A 23,452-nucleotide genomic window follows, 5' to 3' on the forward strand; every position below is an offset into this window, starting at 1 on the left:
AGAGCTACACTTCAGCACGCTTTTGTTGTTGTTGTTGTTGTTAAGTAATTTACTTGTTTTTATTTTATGAGCATTGGTGGTTTGCCCACATGTATGCATTTATGCATGTATGTGTGTGTGTGTGTGTGTGCGTGTGTGTATGCCTGTGAGAGAAGGGGAAGGGGGAGTCAAATCGCTTGGAGCTGAGTTACAGATGGTTGTGAGTTACCATGTGGAGCTGGGATTGAACTTGGGTCTTCTGGAATAGCACCCAGTGCTCTTAACTGCTGAGCCATCGGGCCATCTCTCCAGCCCCACATTTCAGCGTTCTTATCACAGGTTTTAAGAGTTCTCTTTGCTGGCTTCCTGTCTAGGCTGTTACCTTTTGGGGACAGGGTGTGTGTTCAGGGGTGGGGTAGAGTTGTCACAGAAGCCTGTGTCCCTTTCTCAGCTGTTGAGTCCGCAGTCTTCAATACTGCAAAAGTAGCTTCCTGGCCCTTTAAATTTTAAGAATTTTTAATCATGGGGATTTTGAATTTAAAAAACACTTTCAATTAGAAAGAGTTAAATGTACTGACTTTTAAACACTCTTGCGTTTATGGACTAAATCCATCGTGGTCCCGGCGGCTCATGGTTCCTACTCACCACTGAATCTGGTTTTCTAAGCTGGTTGGGAGTTCAGAGTCTACACTCATGGCCAAAGCCTTCCGACACAGCTCTTGTCTGACTCTAATATTATCCCGGCTCATAAAATTTTACTCTTTCTGCTTTCTGGGCCAGTTTGTGCAAGACTGAGATGGTCTGTTCCTTAACGCTCTATAGCACTCACTCTGACCACGTGGGTTCTATGTGAGAGATGGGTGGCTTCCCGCTGCTTCAGGGGCTCTACCAGAAGGTCCGACTATTCCTTTTTGGATAGTTTCATAAATCATAATTTTCTAGTCATTCGCTCTTGTTGCCTTAAGTTTTCAAATGTATTAGCTTAACGTCCCGGTGAGTGTCTTGCCTTATCCGTTAATCCTCAGCTCTATCTGTGGCTGCATCTTCCTTTTCATTTGTAATTCCACTTCTCTGAGTGATTTTATTTTCACAGTGTCTGTACTGAGGTAGATTTATCACTCCTGCTGGGTCTTGAAAGAAGTCTTTCCAGCTGCTTAACTTTCCTCTGTTACTAATTTATTTTCTGCTTTACAGAGTTCTTCTAACTTTAACTCTCTTCCTGTCTGTTTTCTTGAACTTAAAAATATCCTTGAGGCTGGATGCTTGGTACCGTGAACCGGTGTGGGAGGGGCTGCAGCGCCCCTTCAGGTGTCATAGTCAGTGATGCCCATAAGTTCTCCCGTCAGGATTTCCACGTCATTGCATTATGCATATCTGATGTCCACATGGGTCAAGCATGTATGCTAATGTATTTTCACATGTGCGGGACTTTTCATCTCTTCCTGTTACCAATATCTAACAGTTGTTGTCAAATCAGATATAGTCTTGGAAATTAATTCTTTGATACTGAAGAGATGTATTTTAGAGACTTCATCGGTCTCTGGAGAAGAATGCTGTCCTCTTGTTGGGTAGAGTTACATCTACTGGAGCATGCCTCTTGGCAATTTGACTCATACTTGTCTACTTCAGTGACCTGTGTCTCTCTGACCTGGCTTGAGACCCAGCCTTGTGTGTGTGGCCTCTGATGTCAGAAGACCTAGTAGGTGAGTAGGCTTTAGATCCGTGAGGCCAAGAAGGCCTGAGCTTAGAGAGTAACATGAACACTGTTGAGGGAATGCCAGGGCATAGTTTAACCTCTGCAGAGAAGACCAGGAAGAAGACGAGGAGTGGATCAGGCCTGGACTCCCCAGGGAAGGGAGAGAGTTATCTCCTGAGGTTCAGGGGAAGCATCTTCAGGGAGAATGCCAAGTGATTGGACTTGGGTAGACCTGGGCTATAGGGCAGGGTCATACTTGTATGGTGAGTTTTAAAAGGCAAAGATGATAGTGTGACTGGACATGTAGCAAGGACACCCTCGGCTGTGTGAGGACCATGAGAGCAGAATTCTCACAGAGAGAAGTCAGGCCATTTGGCTTCTAAGAGAGCGTGGCTGACATAACTGCCTACAGGATTGGAGAACCAGGTCACAATGGAACCAGGGGTGATCAATGTTGTGATGAGTTGTGGTAATGGAGGGGCACTGGTGTGGGGCCTGTTTGGGGCTGTGTTCATGGCTGCTGCCATGAGGGGTCAGAGAAAGAATCAGGGAATCATAATAGTCATTTACCTGGCTATCAGAGCCCACACCAGTGGCAGGAAGGTGGCTGAGGAGGAAAGTGAGCCCATGAGTTGTGGCAGTCAATCAGAAGGGAGGAGCGATAATGTGTGACTTGGGAAGTGGGTCCTCAGGGTGAGCCATGATGACTGTGTGTTGACTCCTGTATGCCGCTTCCCTGGAGTCATGACCTTGGCTATAGAAGTGATCGAGTACCCCATAACATTTCTGAGAGTGCAAGGGAGAGCGAGAGTTGCTTAAGCTAGGGTAACAGGGCTGAGAAAACAGATCACACACTACTTTTTAGAAAGGGTTCTCAAGCAGCTAAGAGGACACAGGGGAATAGGAAGGGGGGAGTGAGTAGTTTATTTGTTTAAGGACTTTTTTTTCCTTTAATATGGTTCCCAGGGGCTTAGGAGGAAGAGGAGGAGGAGGAGGAGGAAGAGGAGGAGCCATGAGACTCAGGAAGAAGTAGTCTGAAAAGGTCTGGTGCACAGAGTGAGAAACAGTTGGCTGTGGTGTCAGGGACACATGGCAGGTGTTGGGGAGGAGGCGGCTGTGACATTGAAGGACAGCCAACCGTCTTGGCTGGCTGTGTCAGGAAGCATAAGAAGCTGACCTGTGTGTGTGTGGGGGTCCCACTCCCTCCCTCCTGACTTCCTGGCCACTCCAGCCTGTGATTTCCAGATGCTTTAGGGCTGCGATTGCCTGTTAGACAAGCTGTGTTTTCATTTCCTCATCTGATCCTGGTCTCTGAAAGCCTCCCTATCAGCCGAGAGGAGAGGTGCCACACACTGTTGTCCTCAGCTCTGCAGAATGGTGGGGTGCTACTCTGCATTAACCTTCAGGCACATTCAGCTCTGGTGGAGAAGACAAGCAGATGGTGCCGGGTGGTCAAACGCAATGGGCTGGGGGTCGATTTCTTTCAAGTGAGGCAGATATGGAGGGCTTATGTAGAAGCTGACAGAGACAGACCAAAAGCTACTAAATTTAGCCCACATTCAGGGGTGCAGTTACAGAGTAGTGTAACAAGTAATTAGCCCTGCTCCTGAGGACCCAATGATGTTTCTCAAAGTCTGTGTCTTTCATTGGCATCAGGGAAAAACATAACAGAATGAGTGCATCTTTGAAAAGAGCCTGTCGGGGTTGGGGATTTAGCTCAGTGGTAGAGCGCTTGCCTAGCAAGTGCAAGGCCCTGGGTTCTGTCCCCAGCTCCGGAAAAAAAATAAATAAATAAAAGAGCCTGTCTGCCCTGACTCTCTGCAGGGAGCTCTGAAGGCTTCAGCATTGCCAGGCTGTTTTCTGAGATACTGCAGTCCATCTAAGGCAATGGTTCTCAACTTATACGTGGTGACCGGATTTGGGGTCACATATTATATATCCTGCTTATCAGATATCTATATTATATTTGTAACAGCAAAGTTACAGTTCTGCAGTAGGAACGAAATAATTTTATGATGGGGTGGGGTCTCCATAGCATGAGGAAGTGTATTAAAAGGTGGCAACATTAGGAAGAACCACTGAGAGCCTGCAGAAGACAGGGCATGGTCAGGCCTTGGACGGATGTGGAAGATGTCTGTGGACAGGCAAACAAACCCAGCCAGGACCTTGCTTGAGTTCGTGCTGAGGGTTTGCCCAGGAAGCCACCACATGGGGACAAGGGACTGCAAAACCTGGGCTATATTGCCTATCTAGCTCCTTTAGAGAGTTTGGGCTTGTGCCTAAGGTCAAAGCTATGTAGAAAACCCACCAAACACTCCTACTGCTCACCGAAGCATCTCAAATCTACACGAGGGATAAATTGACCGCACACCACTGGAGGTGGGATCCACCGTGGTCATTCTAGTCCTCACAACCTGTTCCCATCCTGGGGTAATGGGTTGGATTTGCCTGTCACTCTTTGAGAGAGAAGGCACCCAGCAGCTACATCAAATCCTCCCTGTGTGATTGATGTCTGATCACATGAGAGTAAGACTCCCACACTATGAGTCATTGAAAGCCTCTCTCTAGCGAGTCAACATCTCTGGAGAAGAGTTGTCACCAGCGTCAGGTGATGAGGGTATCAGAGACACTAGCTGTCAGCTCCAGCAGGCAGCGCACATGCATCAGACAGGATTTCACAGATCCAGATGAGCAGCTCCCGAGCTCAGAGTGAATTTGTCTTCGCAGACTCGTGAACATACGAGATGACATACGGCATGAATCTGTTTTGTAGAATCAGAACTCTGGGACTTAAAAAATGTCTCAGGCTAGAGTCAGCCATATATTGTAAACTCAGAGGAGTGTGTAAGAGTGAGTGAATAAGACCATCAGCTTTGGGGAACTGGAAAAGACGGTGGGTTGCTAGACACAGGTTGTCGCACGCCTGGCAGGTAGGAATCTAGGGCGCGCATTCGTGTGTGTGTGTGTGTGTGTGTGTGTGTGTGTGTGTGTGTGTGTGTATGTGTTTGTGTGTGTGTGTGTGTGTGTGTGGCTCGCCACTCTGGCACCCTCGTGTGTATGTGTGTGTGTGTGTGTGTATGTGTGTGTGTATGTGTGTGTGTGTGTGTATGTGGGGGGGGGCTCGCCACTCTGGCACCCTCGTGTGTGTGTGTGTGTGTGTGTATGTATGTATGTGTGTGTGTTTGTGTATGTGTATGTGTGTGTGTATGTGTGTGTGTGTGTGTGTATGTGTGGGGGGGGGGCTCGCCACTCTGGCACCCTCCTCCACTCCTGCTACTCCTTTGGGTGGAGGCTTAGCCAGCAAGGTGCTATTATGTTCACATTGACCTTTTGGAATTCTTTCAAAGTAGGATTATTTTCCCTACGGAACCACCAATAAAGTCTTTCTTCTCTAGGTATCTGTGAAAGATTGGTGCCAAAGATCCCCGAGGGTATGCGGGTCTGTGGGTGCTCAGTTTCCGCTTATAAAATGGAGTAGTATTTATGGAGAGCCTATACGCATCCTCCTGCGAACCCTAAATCACCTCTAGATGACGGATCATGCTCAACACGGTGTGAGCATGATATAAGTCATTGTTGTGTTGTATTGCTTAGGGAATAAAGTCCCACGGAAAAGTCTGTATGCGGTTTGTACGTGTTGTCCGTACAGATGTGCTAGCCAGCCTCGTAGGCCTAAGGTGTAACTGGCTCGTGAGTCAGTGATAACAACCCACTCCCTTTTTTTCTGAACATTTTCAGAGAAGCTGGTTGAATTCAGAGACGCAGAACTCATGGATCCAGAGGGCTTCCTATAGAGTTGAAAGAGAAAAGAAACGGGAGGGCAAATGGAGTTTGTTTATCTGACCTTCCAACCAGTTTCATGTGGTCTATTTGTCCTCCTAAAGTGGGCTGTACCCTTGTTCCTTTCTTCAAGAAGCAGTATACAAGAAGCCACTGGGCCCCTCTACAGCATTCCCATGCCCTGCCTGTCACCATTTTCCTTCCCACAGCCTTGGGCAGAGGAATATTACTGTTCTCCTTACTTGGAAAGGGAAATGAAGGCAAAGAGAAATGAAGGAGCTTTGCCCAAAGTCCCTTTTCAATTAAACAGAGCTAGCATGAACAGCCCACCTTCGGAGCCAAGACCTCACTCAGCTGCCGAGTTAGGTCCTAATGGACTTCCTCTGTAGGGTGTGCAAGGTGATAACTGGAAGGTGAATTCGTTTCCTTTGTGTCCCCACCCCCACCCATTCTTTCATTAGAAGAGAACAGTAGATGTGCTCTCTCCAGTGTAAGCCTCTGAGAATTCAGGACCCCGTTTTTGTCTTAGGACACATTTTGGTAGATGATAGAGCTTGGTGATGCCCTCTGAACCCCTGGTGGCCAGGACGGCTTCTGGTGTCTCCCCCATCTTGCTCTATCCATTCTTATTGGCGCCTCTTCTGAATCACGCTCTGGCTGCCCCAGGTCCTGCCAGGCCTCCCAAATTTAGGACTGTGCTCTGCTCTAATGGCTGCTCACGTCCATGATGAAGCGACCTATGAGGGAATGGATGGGTGTCCATGGAGACCTGTGGTAGCTGAATAAAATGAAAGCATCAGTCGGAGGAAGAGAGGGAGGCAGGGACAGGGCCACCCAGCCTTGCTGTCAGTAAGCACGCGAGGAGATACAGAAGGCTGCGCGGATCTTCCTTGGGTCCTTGGTGTGCAAGACACTACTGTGCCAGCACGTCCCAGGTGGGAGGGCACAGTGGACGGACTGCTTTTTCCTGTTTTCCTTAGCAATTACTTGACTTGCTCAGTGATCTGGAGGTTTGACTTTGAATATGAAAGCTCTGCCAACGTTATTTATCAACAAATATTGCAGGGACCACAGGGGTTAGCATGAAGTGGCTGGAGAGTGAGCCAATGCTTCTCTTCCTTTAAAAGAGAAGAAGCTGAGGCTGGTAAAAGACCACAGAATTCCCAGTTCTAGGGCTTTCGATGCCCTCTTCTGACCTCCAAGGGTATCAGCATAAATGAGGTACATAGGCAAAACACCCACCCATGTGTGGAATATAAAAACGAACAGATCGAATTTAAGGTTCCCCCCCACCCCCTATACAGGGCTCAGAAGAGATGGCTCAGCCATTAAGAGAGGAACACTTTTCCAGAAGACCTGGGTTCGTTTCCCAGCACCCACAGCCTGGTCTGTAACTTCAGTCCCAGAGACTCCAACGCCTCTCTGGCCTTTGCAGACACCTGGTGTATGTGCACGGTATACAGATACAGATGCAGGCAAAACATCCATAAACATAAGTTTTTGAAGTCTTTCCTGTCTTCCTGAACCCTGAGGTGCCCATAAAACAAGCTGCTATGGGTCAGCCCAGAAACATGGTCACTGGTATACCTGCCCTGCAGGCCCCAAGGCTGCCTCTCAAGATAGGGGGTCGGGGAAAGGGAGCTGAGCTTGCTCTGTGTGTGATGCCCTCTTATATGTTAGCCCAGGGCTGAAGACCTAGGGTGGGCTAGAGCACTGTGTCCATCTCTGATGAGACTGTTACCTCCTTCTCGTCCTGTGTCCTTTTTACCTTTAAAGGACACCACGTGACAGGAATGGCCAGCGGAGGGGGAAAGAGCTGCCTGGTGCCACGGCAGCTAGTCATGAGAACTGGCAGCCTCCCTGCATCCGCTGTGCCTGCTTCCTCTCTAATCCCTGGAGCCACAGCTTCCAACGTGCCAGAGTGACACAGAGACAAGTCAACTTCAGGACAGACCATAGCAGATGTATACTAATGGGTGATCATGCCCTCTGAGCCATTTTCCTGTGCACGGTTGAGTGTCCCTGCGTCCATCCATGCTCATGTTCAGCAGTCACTAATGACCATTTCCAAGCTTAAACTATGTGTTAAGAACTCATTCCCAGCCGACACCAATATCCCACTTCCTGTCTGTGTGTGCATCAGTGCTACCATGTTCTTAGCAGTGAACTTTCCTATTAATCCTCGTCGGTTTCACTTAACATGGTGTCCTCTAGGTTCATTCCCCGTTGCATTGTACATCTGCGCCTCCTTCCTTACCAAGGCTGAACCAGCTTCCACTGCACACTGGTACATCCCACAATCACCTCCTCAGCCACTGAGGGACACTTGGGCTGCTCCCTGCTTGACTGTTTCGAGCATTGTTTCTGTGAGCGTGGGTATGCACCTGTTGCTGACAGTTCCGGCGTTTGCTTCTATACAGGAGAGTCTTCATTTTAAAGTGAAAGGTTTGAAGGTTCCTTCCTCTGGATATCTTTTAGCTTCCCTTCGCATCACTAGTCTCCAGCGAGGGTTTTAGATATTAAAGTTTAGGTCATTTCTCTAATAAAGTGAAATCATTCTTCTCCCCACCCCCACTTTTGTGGCCTGACAATCTCCTCCAACACGGCCTTCTTCCATGAAGTAGACGAAACAGCATCCTGGCGCTACGCCTCTGTTTACTATGTGCTGTGCAGAGCATTTTGTACCCAGGATCCCGTGAGCTTCATCACCTGAGCAGTCAGAGGCGCTCATCTCTATGAGCAACTTCAGCTAGGACTTTCTGAGGATAAGGCCATCGTCACCCTGCTTCTTCTTCCCTCGGGGAAACAAAAGTAGACAGGGGCCTTTTAGAAGCAGGAAAGTGTGAACCTGTGTCCAGAGTGCTAGCTGCCAAGATCACAGGCCACTGACAACCTGCAGACATGTCAGGGGCAGGTTCTACCGTCACGGTAACGTGTAGTAAGGCACTAATGTTAGAAACTTGGTGTACAATTCACATACAGTCTGAATGTTGGCTTCTTGGGGGAGAGTTTGAGAACCCTGCTCCTGTCACAGCATCCCTGCATGGGCCCTTTGTGTTTTAGGTTGCCTCCCCTAACTGTAGAGACCTGATGTGGTTAGACGTGGATGTGAGCAGGCGACAGGGACAACACGGTATGACCCTATCCTTAGTAGTAGGTCAGCTGTGGGGTGGATGTCCTATGGAAGTCCTAACAAAGGGTGAGGTGGTCAGACCTGGGGACATGGGCAGGTCCATACCTCCTGCAGCCTCCCTGCCTCAAGATCTCCTTTGGAACAAGTCTCATTTCCTTTCTCTTTCTTCTACAACACTCCAGGGCCTTTCAGGTTCCGCTTTGGTTAGAGGAGGGAATGGTGATGCAATTCAAATAACCCATCTGCCATTTACAACATGGAGCTGGAGAGGGGCTCAGAGACATGTTACAGGAGTTGAAGCTTTTCAGCTTTTGTCTTCTAGACCATGAATTCTATTTGTTTGTTTGTTTATTGGGACAGGGCATCCAGTAGACCAGGCTGGCTCTGAACTCACCATGTGGCAAAGGCTATTCAATACTAACATGCCTGGCTAGTCTACATTTTCACTGTTTGTCTCAGTCAGGGTCTTATGTGAAAAGACACCATGACCATTGCAACTCATTAAAAAAAAAAAAACAATTGGGCTGGCTTACAGTTCAGGTTTTCCATTATTGTCATGGTAGGAAGCATGGCCAGCACGATATGGTGCTTGAGAGGTAGCTAGCTAAGAGTTTGACATCCTGACCAGCAGGCAGCATGAAGGGAGAGACACTGGGCCTGGCTTGAACTTCTGAAACCTCAAAGCCCATCCCCGGTGACACACTTCCTCCAACAAGGCCGCACCTCCTAATAGTGGCACTGCCACTATTAGGTTTATGGGTGCCATTTTCATTCAAACTACCACAGTGTTCACTGGGAAAGGGAACTGGGAAGTTAGGTGCTTTGTTTTATTGCGGTGAAAGAATAAAATGTAAAAACAAAATTGAAACCAATCACAAGCTTCCCAGGAGAGGTAGAGATAGAATCCTATAATGCATGCTCTTGGGAAGACTGTGGCTGGCTTGGTCTCATCAACCCCAACACTCTGGCATCTGTCACAAAAACAAGGGCGGTTTCTATAGAACTGCAATAGATACCTGCAGGGCTGTCCCCATGTGTGAGCCTGGCTGTCCTCAGGTATCCAACGGTGGCCCTCACTGAGGATGAATGAAGCTTGGATTCCAAAGCTTGATCTGATTGGGAAGAGGTAGAGCCTTCGAGGGGTGGGTCTGGATGTGGGCGCATACCCTCCCAGGGCCCACGGAAGGCCAAATCCCTTCCTCTGGGTTTTTTCTTTCTGCCCATAGATGAGTGCTTTTGCTCTGCCACGTGTGTCCCCCATCATCACAGGCAGCCAGGACCACATAATTGTGGATGATGACCTCCAGAACTGTCAGGCAGAACAAACGTTTTCTCATCGCAGATTTAACTGCCTGGGACATTTTGTTGTAGTGACAGAAAGCCGACACCATGTAAAGAAGGAGTCTGTTTAGATCCAGGGTTACGTTTGCTGAGCAGGTCTCATTAGCAGGGTGGGCTGGAGGGCAGGATGAGATTGGCATGTGGCTGAAGGGCACAATGTGAGGGGGTACCAAAGGACTCCAGCGAGAAGACAAATAATAACAATTAAAGCATGAAAACTCACGAACAAAATATTAAAGTTTGCAGCTCAGCTCAGTTGCAGCTGATCTCTCCTTTGCCTGAGGTTCCAGTGTGGCCTACAGGGAGGCTGTGACATGATTGTTCAATCCCTTTCACAATCTCTTTCACTTGAGCATTTGTTAGGTTTCTACATATTAGGCCAGCAGTTGTTTCGAGAAACATCCTTCCAGTTGGGTTTCCAGGTCTTGATGGAAGTATTACAGAAGAGGCATTGGTTGTGCCATGACCCCTGACCACATCTTAGCCTGTTTTCTGTTGCTAATAACAATAGTACAGAGTGGGTACGTTATAAAGAAAAAGATGTTTATTTTGGCTCATGGTTCTCGGGGTCCAAAGTCAAGGGCCCATACTAATGATTACTTCCCTGCTGGCAGGGTCCCAAGCTAGCTCGGGCTGCCCTAACACGGCAGGAAACAGGAAGAGTATGTTCATATGTTGAGGTGTCTCCCCCTCCTCTTATAAAGCTATCAAGAAGCAAGTCATGGGGCGTCCCCCACATGAGTGCTATTTAACTGTAGTCACCCTTGGAAGATCAGCTTGGGTTTCCACCATCTTAAATTCTCACAGTTGGGGGCTAAACGCCAGTGTGGAGGAGACATCCATCCACGGCCACTGGCTCACATTTTATCACTTCTCTGGTGATACTTATGTCGGTCACTTGGCCCAGGTAGTTTTCATCAGAATGTACACTGTAAAATGTCTCTTTTTGCCTTCATAATTGTATTTTGTGTAATATTACTTTGAAACTGTATGAAACATAGCCGCTATTCCTCAGAAAGCTTGACTTTATTATTGAGTTATCCCTGTCTATAGGGGCTCGTGGTTTCTTGTTTTAGAAGCAGCTCATTAGAATGCCTTGTGCCCAGCTTGGTCAGTGGGGGTGCCCTTCAATCTGGCCTCTGTATCCTCCTCAAATGGCCCTGGGATTCTTTGAGCCTTTGCTTCCTGCCAATCTATGAGCCCAGAACCAGCCACTGCCCACAGAGCCCTGTTCTTTTCAGTTAGGGTAAAGTATGCATGAGCTCTGGGGGCTGTACTCTTGGTGGCCTTGTAGCTTTGGAGTACTGTTGCTCTCAGGCTGGGGGGACTGGTTGGGACTATCCACCTGTGTCTACATACACCTCACGTACGGTGCTCTGACCCTGTGACAAAAGTAGGCAAGTCTCGTTTTGTCTTACTGAGTGTAGGGTTTCAGCCCAGAGCCCTGCTGCTGAAGCGAAGCAGTAGGTCCTGCTGAGAGTGTACAATGGGGCAAAACTACCTGCCTTGTGGCAGTCAAGAAGCAAGACAGGGAAGGCACTGGGTCTTACTCTGGGTCCCTTCAGGGGCTGTCCTTCAATGACTTCCTCCCACTAGGCCCCACCTCTTTCAATGGTTCTTTCATCTCCCCAAAGCTGGCCACCAAGCTTTTAGCATATGGGCCTTTGTATGACACTTTTCCAAACCATAGCCCACGTGCGTTTACTTCTCTATCTGCACTGAAAACAGTTTACAAGGACAGCTAGTTCCAGTCCTAAACCAAAGGATTCTCAGAGCTCTGCCTTGCATGTACGACCTTCCCTGGTGCTGGGAATCTGGCTTCCTAAAGTACCGATGCATTAGTCCGTGCCCCTGTGGCTTACCCATCTGATGTATTCTTTGATTTCCATCCCCACGCTGGGTACCTGCTCATATTTAGATGCCTAGAGTGGGCTGCTCTGCCTATAGACAGACTCTCCAGGGTTTCCATTACCAGTAGGGATGCCTTCCTCACTTGCTGAGCTCCAGCAGTAGTGCTTTGCCCTGGGCTACCCCAGGCCTTCCCTTTGTCCCGTCCCCACATAAGCCATGCCCCTACTCTCGTGACACTTGTTAGAAGACTTCAGGAGAGGAAGGGTTTGCATGTATTACTTTTAAAATCAAATAAAAACAAAACAGAAGTGAATGCACAGGGGGCATTAGGAGTGAAGAACAATAAGGAACTTCACACAACCAGTAAGAATCCTTTAACTGGTAAGGTCTTTAGAGAGGAGGTCTTCAAAATAAAGGCTGCAGAATGCTTGTGGCCGTGAGCCCTGTGAGCCCCGGCCAAGAGCGTAAGTCAGGCTTCCTCATCAGAAACGAGGCTGTTTGCTTCAGCCACTCAAGGGAAAGAAATTGAAATCTACAAAATCAAAATTAATGTTATTTTTTTAAGGGATTTTCAGGAAGTTGACCAGCTTAATTGCACTGTTTGGGTGTGTACGTGTTGAAGAACATAATTTTAGAGGACTGAGAAATCGTGCAGTATCTTAACTCGGGTGGGACTGTAATTATTGCAATAACAGAATGTGGCTGTGTGTATATGTGACTGAAATAGGAAGCAGTTTGTTAAAAAGTGCTTTAAAAAAACCAACAAAATGTCCATTCTGTCCCTCTGGACTTCCTTAATTATAAATACCAGGTAGCCCAGCGTGGGCTAAATATAGGCCCGGTGGCCATCTCTATTTATAACACTTTTAGGAGGAAGTCACCAGAGCAATTCAGAATTAATTTGGTGTGTAGGCTTTTACGGGCTCTAATTAGTTGTGTTTTTCTTAAGCAGGCCAACTGGGATCAATAGCGTTATATAACTGAACCCAGGGGACCATGACGGAGACATGGACTCTTCCAGAAAGCTAAGGCCTTTGGAAGATGTCAGCCCCAAGAAAGCCCAGCAGCTCCAGAAGCTAGTGTGCTGCTGCAGAGAGGGCTGGAGACATCTGTGTCCAGCCAAGGGCAGGCTGCAGGAGAGATAGAGGGAAGGTTTTGCAGTCAGAAGCTACAACTCTACTCCCCATTCATGTGGAGACCTTGAAAGCGGACATTCCCATGGCTGCTTATCAGCTGGTCCCTTCAGGCGAGATTTAGCTGCTCAAGCCTAGGGAGGTGGGATGATGTTTTCCCACACTGTCCAAAATATTCACTTCGGCAACTCTCTGCCGAGCCCGATTTCTGGCCCCGGGGCTGGCGGAACTTTGGAAGACTCCGTTCGTCTGGGGTGGATGTTGGTCTTCAGCAGTGGCTCGGCTGCTGTGTGTCAGACGGGGATCGATCAGACTGTCACTCCCCGTTTATCCCTTCAAGTAACCCTGTCTTGAAGAATACGGGGTGAGCTCCTGCTGGCAGCCCACCCCGGGCTCTGTAAACAGGAGAGTAAGTGCTGTGCTTAAAATAAAGACTCAAGACTCCACCCTGACCCTGTTTGGAGTCTGTCTGCTCAGATGCTTTTCTCACGGTCTCCTTCAGGTCCTCCCCTGCGTGGCTGTGGAAGGTCTTCGTGCTCCCATCTGTGAGGTGTGCTCCCCATGAGTAAACTCCAGCCTCCTGAGTGGAGGAGGACCCGCGCCTTCTGGGTAGCACAGAAGCTATGTCTGTCCAGGCCACCAGCAGTCAATTGGTCCCTCAACTCCATAGCACAGTGGTTTCCAGCTTCACAGCTGTCCTGGGATGGGGACAGTCTGGGAGAGGGTAAAAGGACAGCTATGTCCTGAAGGGAAGCAACTGTCAGTCCTCCCTCTGGACAACAACTTTCCCTGGTCTGTGTATAAGTGCAATGAGAACTGCACAGGCCAGTATGTGTAACAAGAGAGCTGGCTCGGTATAGGTGAGGAGCTGGGTGGAATGGCAGTGTGGTGATGTGGAAGAGCTGAAGGGGCCAGCACAGCACCTTGGGGCCTAGTTCCCGTCCAAGGCTTGCCCGGTGGGATGAGGTTGTGGGCTATTTAAGGGGTTGCTTTGAGAAGGTTGGGGGGTACCTTCTACCACGCTGTGGAGCACCTCAGGAGACCGGCAGACTTGGGGGAGGGGAGCAAAGCAATAGTGGTGACTCTGGTTCTGTGAGAGTCGTCTGCTGACTCCTGTGCTGTGCCAAGCCTGAGGACAGAGGTGCTGAGAGTATGGTGACCCAGCCTCCCAACACGTCCCCCATGAGGATGCAGGGTACTCGGGACCCACCCAGGTGGAGGGAGAGGAGGCTCTAAGGAGTCCTGACTTGTGCCCTGGGGATAGAGGTGGAAGAGGAAGGGCAACCAGCTAGCAGCCTCCTGAGCAAGGCTCAGCTTCTGTCTTGCTCCAAAACCCAGAAGCCCCATCACCACCCAGGCCTGTGTACCCAGAAACTCCATCTGAGGTTGGACCCAACTCCCAGCAGATTTACTGGAGCTCTTGCCTGCTTTTGAAGTATACTACGGCGGGGAGCCATAGACCCAGGGCCCAGCAGCCCATTTGATATGATGGTTATGGGATAGTCAAAGTTTGCTGGGCTTTGGTCATAAGCCCTGCATAATAAATACACACACACACACACACACACACACACACACACACCCACACACCTGAATACTTACGTATTTATGTATACATATTCCTATACATTCATATACATATGTAAAACACTCATATATACATATATACATAGTCTCAAACACATGTATATCTAAATACATACACACATTTTATAAATCCACACATCTGAATGTATATAATAAACATATATGCATGTATGTATTTTAATACTAGTATATCTCACACATGGCAGAACAAACAGGTCTTCGTACAACTTGAACATCCATCCATCCACTCCCACATGCACACAGAGGCATAAACTGGAAATATACCATTGAGCTTAATGCCTGACCCTATACCTGGAAACACACGCTCATCACTTGCTGAGATCTGGGCCCCACATGGAGAACCTCCTACGGAGAATGGAGGAGAACGGACGTCGGGTTTTTGGAGTCTCTGTGGCAGCTGTTGGTCTTTAATTGCAGCAAGAGATAGAGGTTTGATGCCTAAGAACCCTAGCTGTGTTATTAACATGATGCATGGTCTTGAAGATACTCCTTCACTACCCTATGCCTCAGTTCCCCTATCTGCAAGATGACATTAGACTTAACAGCTAGCCTGCTTGGTGTGAATTCATCTGAACTTTGGAGCTTGCTGCCTGGGATGGGCGTGGCCATCTGATGCTTACCTGCTGACCTAGGTTCACTCAGAGCAAGTTGAGCTCCAGAGAGGAACTGAATAGGGCAGTTGCTCCCAATTCCTTTCTCCCTTTGCACCTCCCTTGTCTGACCCGTATACCTATATTACCTAGCATCTTGAAATGTCTAATAGAGCCTCCTGGCAGGGAGAATTAAACTACACTGCACTCATCTCTCTGTGAGGAGTATTTGATCTCATTTCTTCCAGTGTTCCGGTTGAGATCGTTTAGCAAGGCCTTTAATGATGTTTTAATGATATTACCAATTTTATCAACTAATGTATATAGTTACATATTGATGTTGAGTAGCGAGACATGAGCATTTGATATTCAGCAGATTGTTTTATTGGATAGTGCTCTGAGAGACTGATTCTAATGAACACATTGTGAAAATACCATGGGCAAGAAAGGAGAAAAGAACATATTGAATTTTTTTTATGTTAGGATTTAAGGTACAGTGCCTCCTGCTGCAGCAGGCAGCTTTGCTGATGAAGAGTAGATGGGGTCCTGGGAAGGGTAGAGTGGAACAGAACAGAAAGGACATAGGTCTGGTGGGACTGGCTTCTCCTGTTCCCACACAGGGGAGGGGAGAGGAGCTGCCCTCTGCTTGTGCATAGACATGTTTGTAGCATCCAGTGCATCTCTGCATCTCTGTAATGATGGACTGTTCAGAGACGGGCTTGAGAGGTGGTATGCAGGATCGTGCCCAGGGGCCATAGCAGCAGAGTCAGTGTCTGGCATAAACTGTCCCAGCCCATGACCCAGAGACAACCCAGGATACACACACAGAGAAGCGGACAGACAGATAGCCGAGGAACTGTGTTGATATGAATGTGAGTGTCAAACAAGGATAAGATGTTTCTGTGCTGGACGTGTAGCTCAGTGGGACACACTTTGCTTATGTGAGGCTCAGTGCTTAGTCCCCAGCACCCATTTTCTTCCAGAAAAGGCTTTGTGCTTCCTGCCTCTTCTGTCTGTAGGAGCCCCTCATTGTCTGAGGACTTACATTTCATAGTTGTAGTTACCCACAGTACACCACAGCCTAAAGATAAAGAATTGCAAAGCACTTTATACATTTCATATGTAACTTGCCATTTATATATATATGTATATATATGTATGTATATATATTATAGTAGATATAGTTATATTTGTTGTGGCTGTTCTATTTTGTTATTAAACGCTATGCCTAATTATATTAGTTAATGTATTGTGAGTATGTATGTATAGGAAAAATCATAATTATCTTTGGGGTTTGGTGCTATTAGTAGCTTCAAGTAACCACCCATGTTCTTGGGAAGGAGACTCCTATGTTCTTACATGTCAACGTCTGCCATTTTGACCCTGAAGATATGCCAAAAGAAAGACAAGTATCTTAGGTCGTATTTGGGTGTAGATACGTTCTTTATTGTTAGCTGTCTTTGCTTGTCTTTAGACAGAGTGGTGGTGTTGCTAATTCAGAAATTTGGAGTTCCCCCTCCCATATAACACTGGGGCCTCAGTCTCCTCATACAATGGTCTCATCTTATAAATGGGAAGACTGAGGCTGAGAGAGTCAGAGTCACAGAGCAATGAGTCCCTCTGACTATCTGAGTCAGGGTCAGAGCCCAATCAGATATCATCTGGTTGAACTAAGAGAGTGCACCCATCCCTGAGAGGGACTCTGTCCAAGTGTGGACCTGTCACTCTGGTGTCCTATCTTCTCTCCTCATGAAGACAGCCTGAGGAGGTCAGTAAGAAGAGTTTCCAAGCCTAGGAAGTGCATCCTAGAGTCAGTGCTGCAGGGGCAGGTCAGGTGAGAATCCAAGAGGAGCTGAGACAGCAAAGGAGAAGCAACAGGAAGTGGCTACATTAGCAAACAAGTGGGTGTGCCAGTAATGCTAGAAGTGGGACCTGGGAATGTACCCAAAGGAAGTGAAGCAGGGACATGCACAAATATTGGCACACCCTGTTCATAGTGGTGACATTCACAATAGCCAAATGAAGGAGTAACCAGTGTCCGTCTACATGTAGATGGATATATCCATTCAATGCAATGTTCACCAAGAGGAAGGAAATCTTGACACATATTACAACATGGAGAACCTTGAAGTCATGATGCTAATCAAAATGAGCCAGGCACAAAAGGACAGACACTACATGGCTCCACTAAAGTAGTCGTTAGGCCAGCTTTTCAAGGGCAGGAGGATGCCTTGGCTGGTCCTCCCTCCTCATCTGCAGTAGAACCCAACCCCCCTGCTGAGTTAGACATGCATCCAAACAGGTGCAGTGTTGGACACTGCTGACCCCCGGGGCCACTTGCCTACTTAGTATTATGGGGACCAGTTGTTCCTTTCCTTCTTCCAAGAGAACAGCTCATCATTGGAGACCATTTCTAAGGCCATTTCTAAGGATGAGCTCAGTGGCCCAGAGACAAGGGGACTGGGTGGCCTTGGGACTTGTATCAAGGGAAGGGATGGTTCCTTTGGCTTGGCTCAGCTATGTGGAAGCCAGTACTTCCCTGAATGGCCTACAGGGTCTCCGTTCAATGGCTGGTGGTTCAGCATTGAGTCCTTTCCTTTGCCAGCAAATTTCATTCACCCATTTACCTATTTCCCTAAGAGGGAACTGGCTTAAATGCATAGACTTAAAAGACCAATAGTTATGTGACACCCACCAGGGATAGCGACTGCTTATTAGCAAACTTACTAACTGCTGCTGTCTAGTAAGTCTCCACAACTCTCTGGTAGAAACAGCTCTACCATGCTCGCCCTAGCAGTCTTTGGTTCACTTGTTTGAGGAAGTGAGCAATGAGATTTACCTGCATGAAAAGTGCCTGTGTACAAGACAGAAACAGTGAAGTTTGCCATGGCCAAAAAAAATGTGTCTTGAAACAGAAAATGAGCAGAGAACCAGAATTGCGGATCACTAGCTGCAACTGAGTACTTACTTACCACCTTCCGGAGCCCCTCACAGGCATAGGTATCCCCTTCAGGTCCGGAAGCAGTCAGTCCTGCAAAGTGGTGCTTGGAGTCTTATAGGAGATGAAAACCCAGAGGGATAAGTCCAGGCTTTCCAACAGGAAGGAATTAAGATCTGTGCACAGCCAGATTTGTCCCAATCCACAGCATCCCAGACCTGAAGGGACATGGAGGGGCCTTGAAGAGGAGGAGCCAGAGGGCCAATCCCAGTACCCAGTAAGAGCTGTCATTTGTTAGCACCACCCAAGTGTCCTGGCACCAAGAAGGTGACATTTGACTGTCACTGTGGTTGAAGTTCTTTGTGTGTAAGAACAGAATATGCCAGAACAAATTTAAGTGGAGGGGCTTTGTTTATCTTTCCCCATTAATTCATTTATTTATTCGCTTTTTATTCCGATCACAGCACCCCTTCTCCTCCCCTGTCCCTTTCTCACACAGCCCTTTTCACATCCTCCTCCCCTCCCCTTCCCCTCTGAGAAGGGGAAACCCTCCCCTTAGTAACCCACCCAGGTACATCAAGTCACTGCAGGACTAGACACAACCTCTCCCACTGAGGTCCGACAAGGCAGCCCAGTCAGGGAAAAGGATCCACAGGCAGGCAACAGAGTCAGGGACAGCCCAGCTCCAGTTATTGGGGGACCTGCTTAATCTGCACATCTGCTACGCGTGTGTATATGTGTGTGTGTGTGTGTGTGTGTGTGTGTGTGTGTGTGTGTGTGTGGTGTGTGTGTGTGTGTGTGGTGTGTGTGTGGTGTGTGTGTGGTGTGTGTGTGTGGTGTGTGTGTGTGTGTGTGTGTGTGTGTGTGTGTGTGTGTGTGTGTGTGTGGTGTGGGGGTGTTAGGTCCAGCCCATGTATGCTCTTTGGTTGGTGGTTCAGTCTCAGGGAGCCCCTAGGGATCCAGATTAGTTGATTCTGTTGGTCTTCTTGTGGAGTCCCTATGAGTGAGGGGCTTTATTTTAAAAAACAGCAGGCTGTCTCCTGAACGCAAGAACAGGAAGCAGTAGTACTGCCAGGCTGACTAGCAAAAAAAAAAAAAAGAAAGAAAGAAAGAAAGAAGCTGAGGCCAGCAAAGCACCCGGCAGATCCTTGTTTGTATGCTCTGTCTACCATCCTAACCAAAGATGGGAAAGCGTCCACTCTAAGTCCCCCCAGGTCTCTCCTCTGCACTGTCATCTCTATTGGGCATGCACAGGTTACAGCTGACAGAGTGGTTGTGAGGATGGGGCGGTCAGCAGTGTTTTACTGGGTAAACTTTAGTCCTAGTTAAATTGAAGAGGAATCAATAAAACCAAAGAGTCCAAGGGTAAGTCGTTCTATCCCCATTTTGCTCACAAGGGATTGAGGTGACCAGGGGTGGAGCATCCTTACTCCCAGCCACATGGCTAATGGTGGCAAGGGTTTGGATGAGACTTAATCTGATGAAACTCTGTGTGTGAAATCATCACATCTAAAATCGCTCTGAGGAGAACTGCAGTAGTGTATATACATGCTGTGTACAGATAGATAGTACTAGAGTATATGTTGTATGTACTTATGAACCATGTGTATGCATTGACACAGATGTGCTCACAGTACTTTCCCCCATACGCACGTATCTGTCTGTGATAAAGTTTAGCTTGGAAGTTAGGCACGGTAGGATATAACAGCTCCAACTGAATAGAGCAACGATAAGACATGGGTTACATATGATGGCATTTTCCGTTAAACAGTTTCAACCTCAGTTGTCCTCACATAACTCTGTAATCGAAAGCATGGGTGGGTACAGAGGTGGCCCACTTATTCCACAGTCCCCCTTGAGTCAGACGCTTGGGTGGCTGAGAGGTGTCTCTGGTAACTTCAGTCCACCTGCATTTTCGAACACTGCTTTTGAGGCCAGGGGCTAACCAGTGATGTAACGCAGCCAGTGACAGCTAGGATACAGGCCTCTGAAAGTTATGTCCTTGCACTCAAGAGTCATTTGACACTGGGCAAGTCCACAGGACAGGGGGGCCATGAGCACAATCAGCACCTCTCTCAACGTAATGGAAAATTGGAACGCCTTAGGGGGCTGCGTGTTCTCGTCTGACCTCTTACAGTCCCCAGGGGCAGATGGACCCATGTGTTTTCTTTGGCTTCCTCCATGCACTCACTTGAGAGTGAGTGTCTATTCTAGAGACTTTGGTTTACTCATGGTGTGGAGAGGAAGGGGAGTGTTTACAATGAATGTTTTGGTGTGGACCTGACTTGACAGTAACTTCACTATCTCAGTGATACTTGACCCAAAATAAATACTATCTCGTGTCCAAAAAAACTTGGCCACAATAGTATAAACTTAGACAATATTAACCAGCGAGATGTGTATGCTTCCTCAGAAACATTACCTTGGGTTGTTTATCTGAAAAGAACTATCCAAGCTGTCCTTCCGGTCCCTAAACACTGAATGTTTGCCAGAGGCACAGGTGGGCAGGAGGCCGGGGAGGGAGTCTCCTCTGGAAGCTGAATCATGGGGAGGAGGGCTTTTGAAGTATCTTTAAGGCATCTTAGAGAATGGTAACCTGCTTCTTGTTTTGCAGATTGGAAATCTGGACGATTACTATCATTTTTACCACAGCAAGACCTTCAAGAGATCAACCTTGAGTAGCAGGGGCCCCCACACCTTCCTCAGAATGGACCCACAGGTACACACCTCCAGGCAGGTTCCTTTCCGAGGATTCAAGCATCTGGCTCTGCCCTCCTCAGAGTGGACTGTAATGGGTTTCTATTCTCAAAAATTAATTTCTGTATTTACATTGGATAAAAGGCAACAGAGATAGAACAACATGTCAGATCCACTAAATGCTCTCAACTCTTGTATCTTTAACAGTCTTGACTTTAGTTAAAATGTTGAAATCTATCAATATCTTAAAAATCAGTAGGGCTTGGGGGATATCTCAGTGGTAGAGAGCCCTTGCCAAGCATGCACAAGACCTTGGGTTGCCCCCCAAGACTATAAAAGTTTATTTAATTTTAAAAATAAAAATATGCAATCATTATTATATTTATATATATATACACATCATATATATGTATATATATGTTATATGTATGTACGATTCTTTTTTTTTCAATTTTATTTATTTTATGTATGTGAGTACACTGCAGCTGTTTTCAGACACACCAGAAGAGGGCACCAGATCTCGTTATAGATGGTTGCAAGCCACCATGTGGTTGCTGGGAATTGAACTCAGGATCTCTGGAAGAGCAGCCAGTGCTCTTAACCACTGGGCCATCTCTCCAGCCCCTCTATGTATGATTCTTACCAGTAAACCAAACCTTTAAAACAAATCTTTAATAATGAAATAAGTGATCAGGCAGAGAGAAAGTTTTCTGGTTCTTATGATTCATATCTTAATGGTTGCCACTGACTGAAATACTGGAGCAGTAAAGTATGATTCTTTTCTTAAAAAAATGTATGTGATCTCTTTCAGATTTAAGTAAATTAGTTCGAAGTTTTCATCTAACCCATGTTGACTGGGTCAGTAAATTATACTTCCTTTCTACCTATATTTGAAATTAATGTTGGCAAACTTCAGTCAGCAGATACTTGGTACGATTACAACTGCACAACAGGCTGGTGGGCCTTTCACAGGTTCATTTATTCAGGAGGTGCTTTTTAAATGCCTGCTGTGTGGCCTATTCTGCCTCCAGCAAGGACAGTGAAGTGGGCAACGGGGCTGGCCAAAGATGAAGCAACGAATTCGGTCACAGTGCGAGCTGTAAGGGAAAGGACGTGTGTGTGAGAAACAGTGCTGACCACAAGGAGGTGTGGCCATTGATGGCCGCTATGGTTTTAAACATAGTAGTCATCTCATCTTAAAAGCAATGCTCGAAATGCCAGTCTGAACTCACTGCCTGTCTGGCGCACAAAATTATTTCAGCCATTTCCAGAGAACGTTTACAATAGTTTCTGTGGAAGAGCAGGCTTTTGATGTTGCCACAAACCACTCCACTGACCATCATGGCTTCACTGACCCAGCTCATCAGAGCTGGGGGGAAGGGAGAGAATCAGTCCATCCCTGGACACAGGGTTGAATTACTCTGGGCCATCGCTCTGTGGGCATTCTGGTTTGAATGTAGTTGAAGTGGCCCTGACTCATATAAGTGGACCGTGGAAGGCAGAGATCTGAATGTATTTGTGAATTCATTTTATTGGTTGATGGGTTAGAGGATGGATGGGTGGGTGGGTAGATGGATGGATGGATGGATGGATGGATGGATGGATGGATGGATGGATTGGATACATGACTGATGGATGCTTGGGTAGATGAATAGGTGGGTTAGCGGGCAGATAGAGGAACAGATGGATAAACACAAGAATAGATGAATAAATAAAGATACAGATAAAGGACATTCTGCTAATTCTGTTATTCCCTCCACAAGGGAAAGGAACCTAATGTTTATTAGTAGATTTTTATGTGTCTGGGCATTTTAAAGCATGCCAACTCACCTAATTACATGGGGTTATAATTATATCTACTTGTGGTCACAACACAGATCATGAAGAAACGTTTTTTCAGAGGAACGAGGGCATTCCCTTCCCTTAGGAAGCTGAGTCATAAGCGTAGCTGCTCACACTAAAGAATGGGAGTGATCAGTAAAGAGTGAGCAGAGCTGATCCTCAGGGCCTAGAGAAGGGCAGCAGGGGGCCAGTGCACAGCCGGAACATGGAAGAGCTGTGGTGGCTTCTGTGAGTTGAAAGTGAGCCATTGCCTGTCTGAGGGGAAAGGCTAAGCTAAGAAAGAAGTTAGCACCACATCACCCAGCTACAGTTTCACTCTGAGGGAGCAGTTCATGTGTCCTGTAAAGACAGCATGCTTTCTCTTCATCTGAAATGCCCGGCATCTTCAAATTCCTACCTCTCAGGGAGTTAAACATTGGGACAAGTATCTGTGTGGAGAATGCTCTGACATGGGGTATCTTTTATAAGAGAGTTGGCCCCAATCCCTTTCAAAGGGTCTTCCATGAATTAAAACTGCTTCTTGATATTCAGACAAATAGAGTCAAATTAGGAGACATACAGAGAATGCTTTTGCTTCGGTTTTAAACCTTAGTGGTGTCTTGTTTGGGTTCCAGGTAGTGGGCCTTGAACCTAGGGCCTCCTACATAATAAGCAAGTGATTCTACTGCTTGAGCTATGTTCTCAGCCCCCTTTTGTACTTTTTATTAGGAAACAAAGTCTAGATAACTTGCCTTGGCAGAACTTTTGGTCCTCCCAACCCAGCTTTTTGAACAGCTGAGATTACTGACCAGACCCACCAGCCCTGGGAGCTTTAAAGCTTCCTAAGGTACTTAGCTGGACATGTCTTTTTCAGAAACATTAACT

At 47.2% G+C, this 23,452-nt stretch overlaps 1 protein-coding gene across 2 annotated transcripts in view; it reads left to right on the forward strand.

The window, feature by feature from the left end:
* Pcsk6 (proprotein convertase subtilisin/kexin type 6) overlaps positions 1-23,452 on the forward strand; it is a 198,346-nt gene that overhangs the window by 27,032 nt on the left and 147,862 nt on the right. For both annotated transcript variants that reach the window (NM_012999.2, XM_039101796.2), the window contains exon 2: positions 20,664-20,768. In NM_012999.2, the coding sequence (NP_037131.2) occupies positions 20,664-20,768 (105 nt within the window). The remainder of the gene's footprint in view (positions 1-20,663; positions 20,769-23,452) is intronic.

This window comes from Rattus norvegicus, chromosome 1 (assembly GCF_036323735.1).
Source record: "Rattus norvegicus strain BN/NHsdMcwi chromosome 1, GRCr8, whole genome shotgun sequence".
Taxonomy (NCBI): Eukaryota; Metazoa; Chordata; class Mammalia; order Rodentia; family Muridae; genus Rattus; species Rattus norvegicus.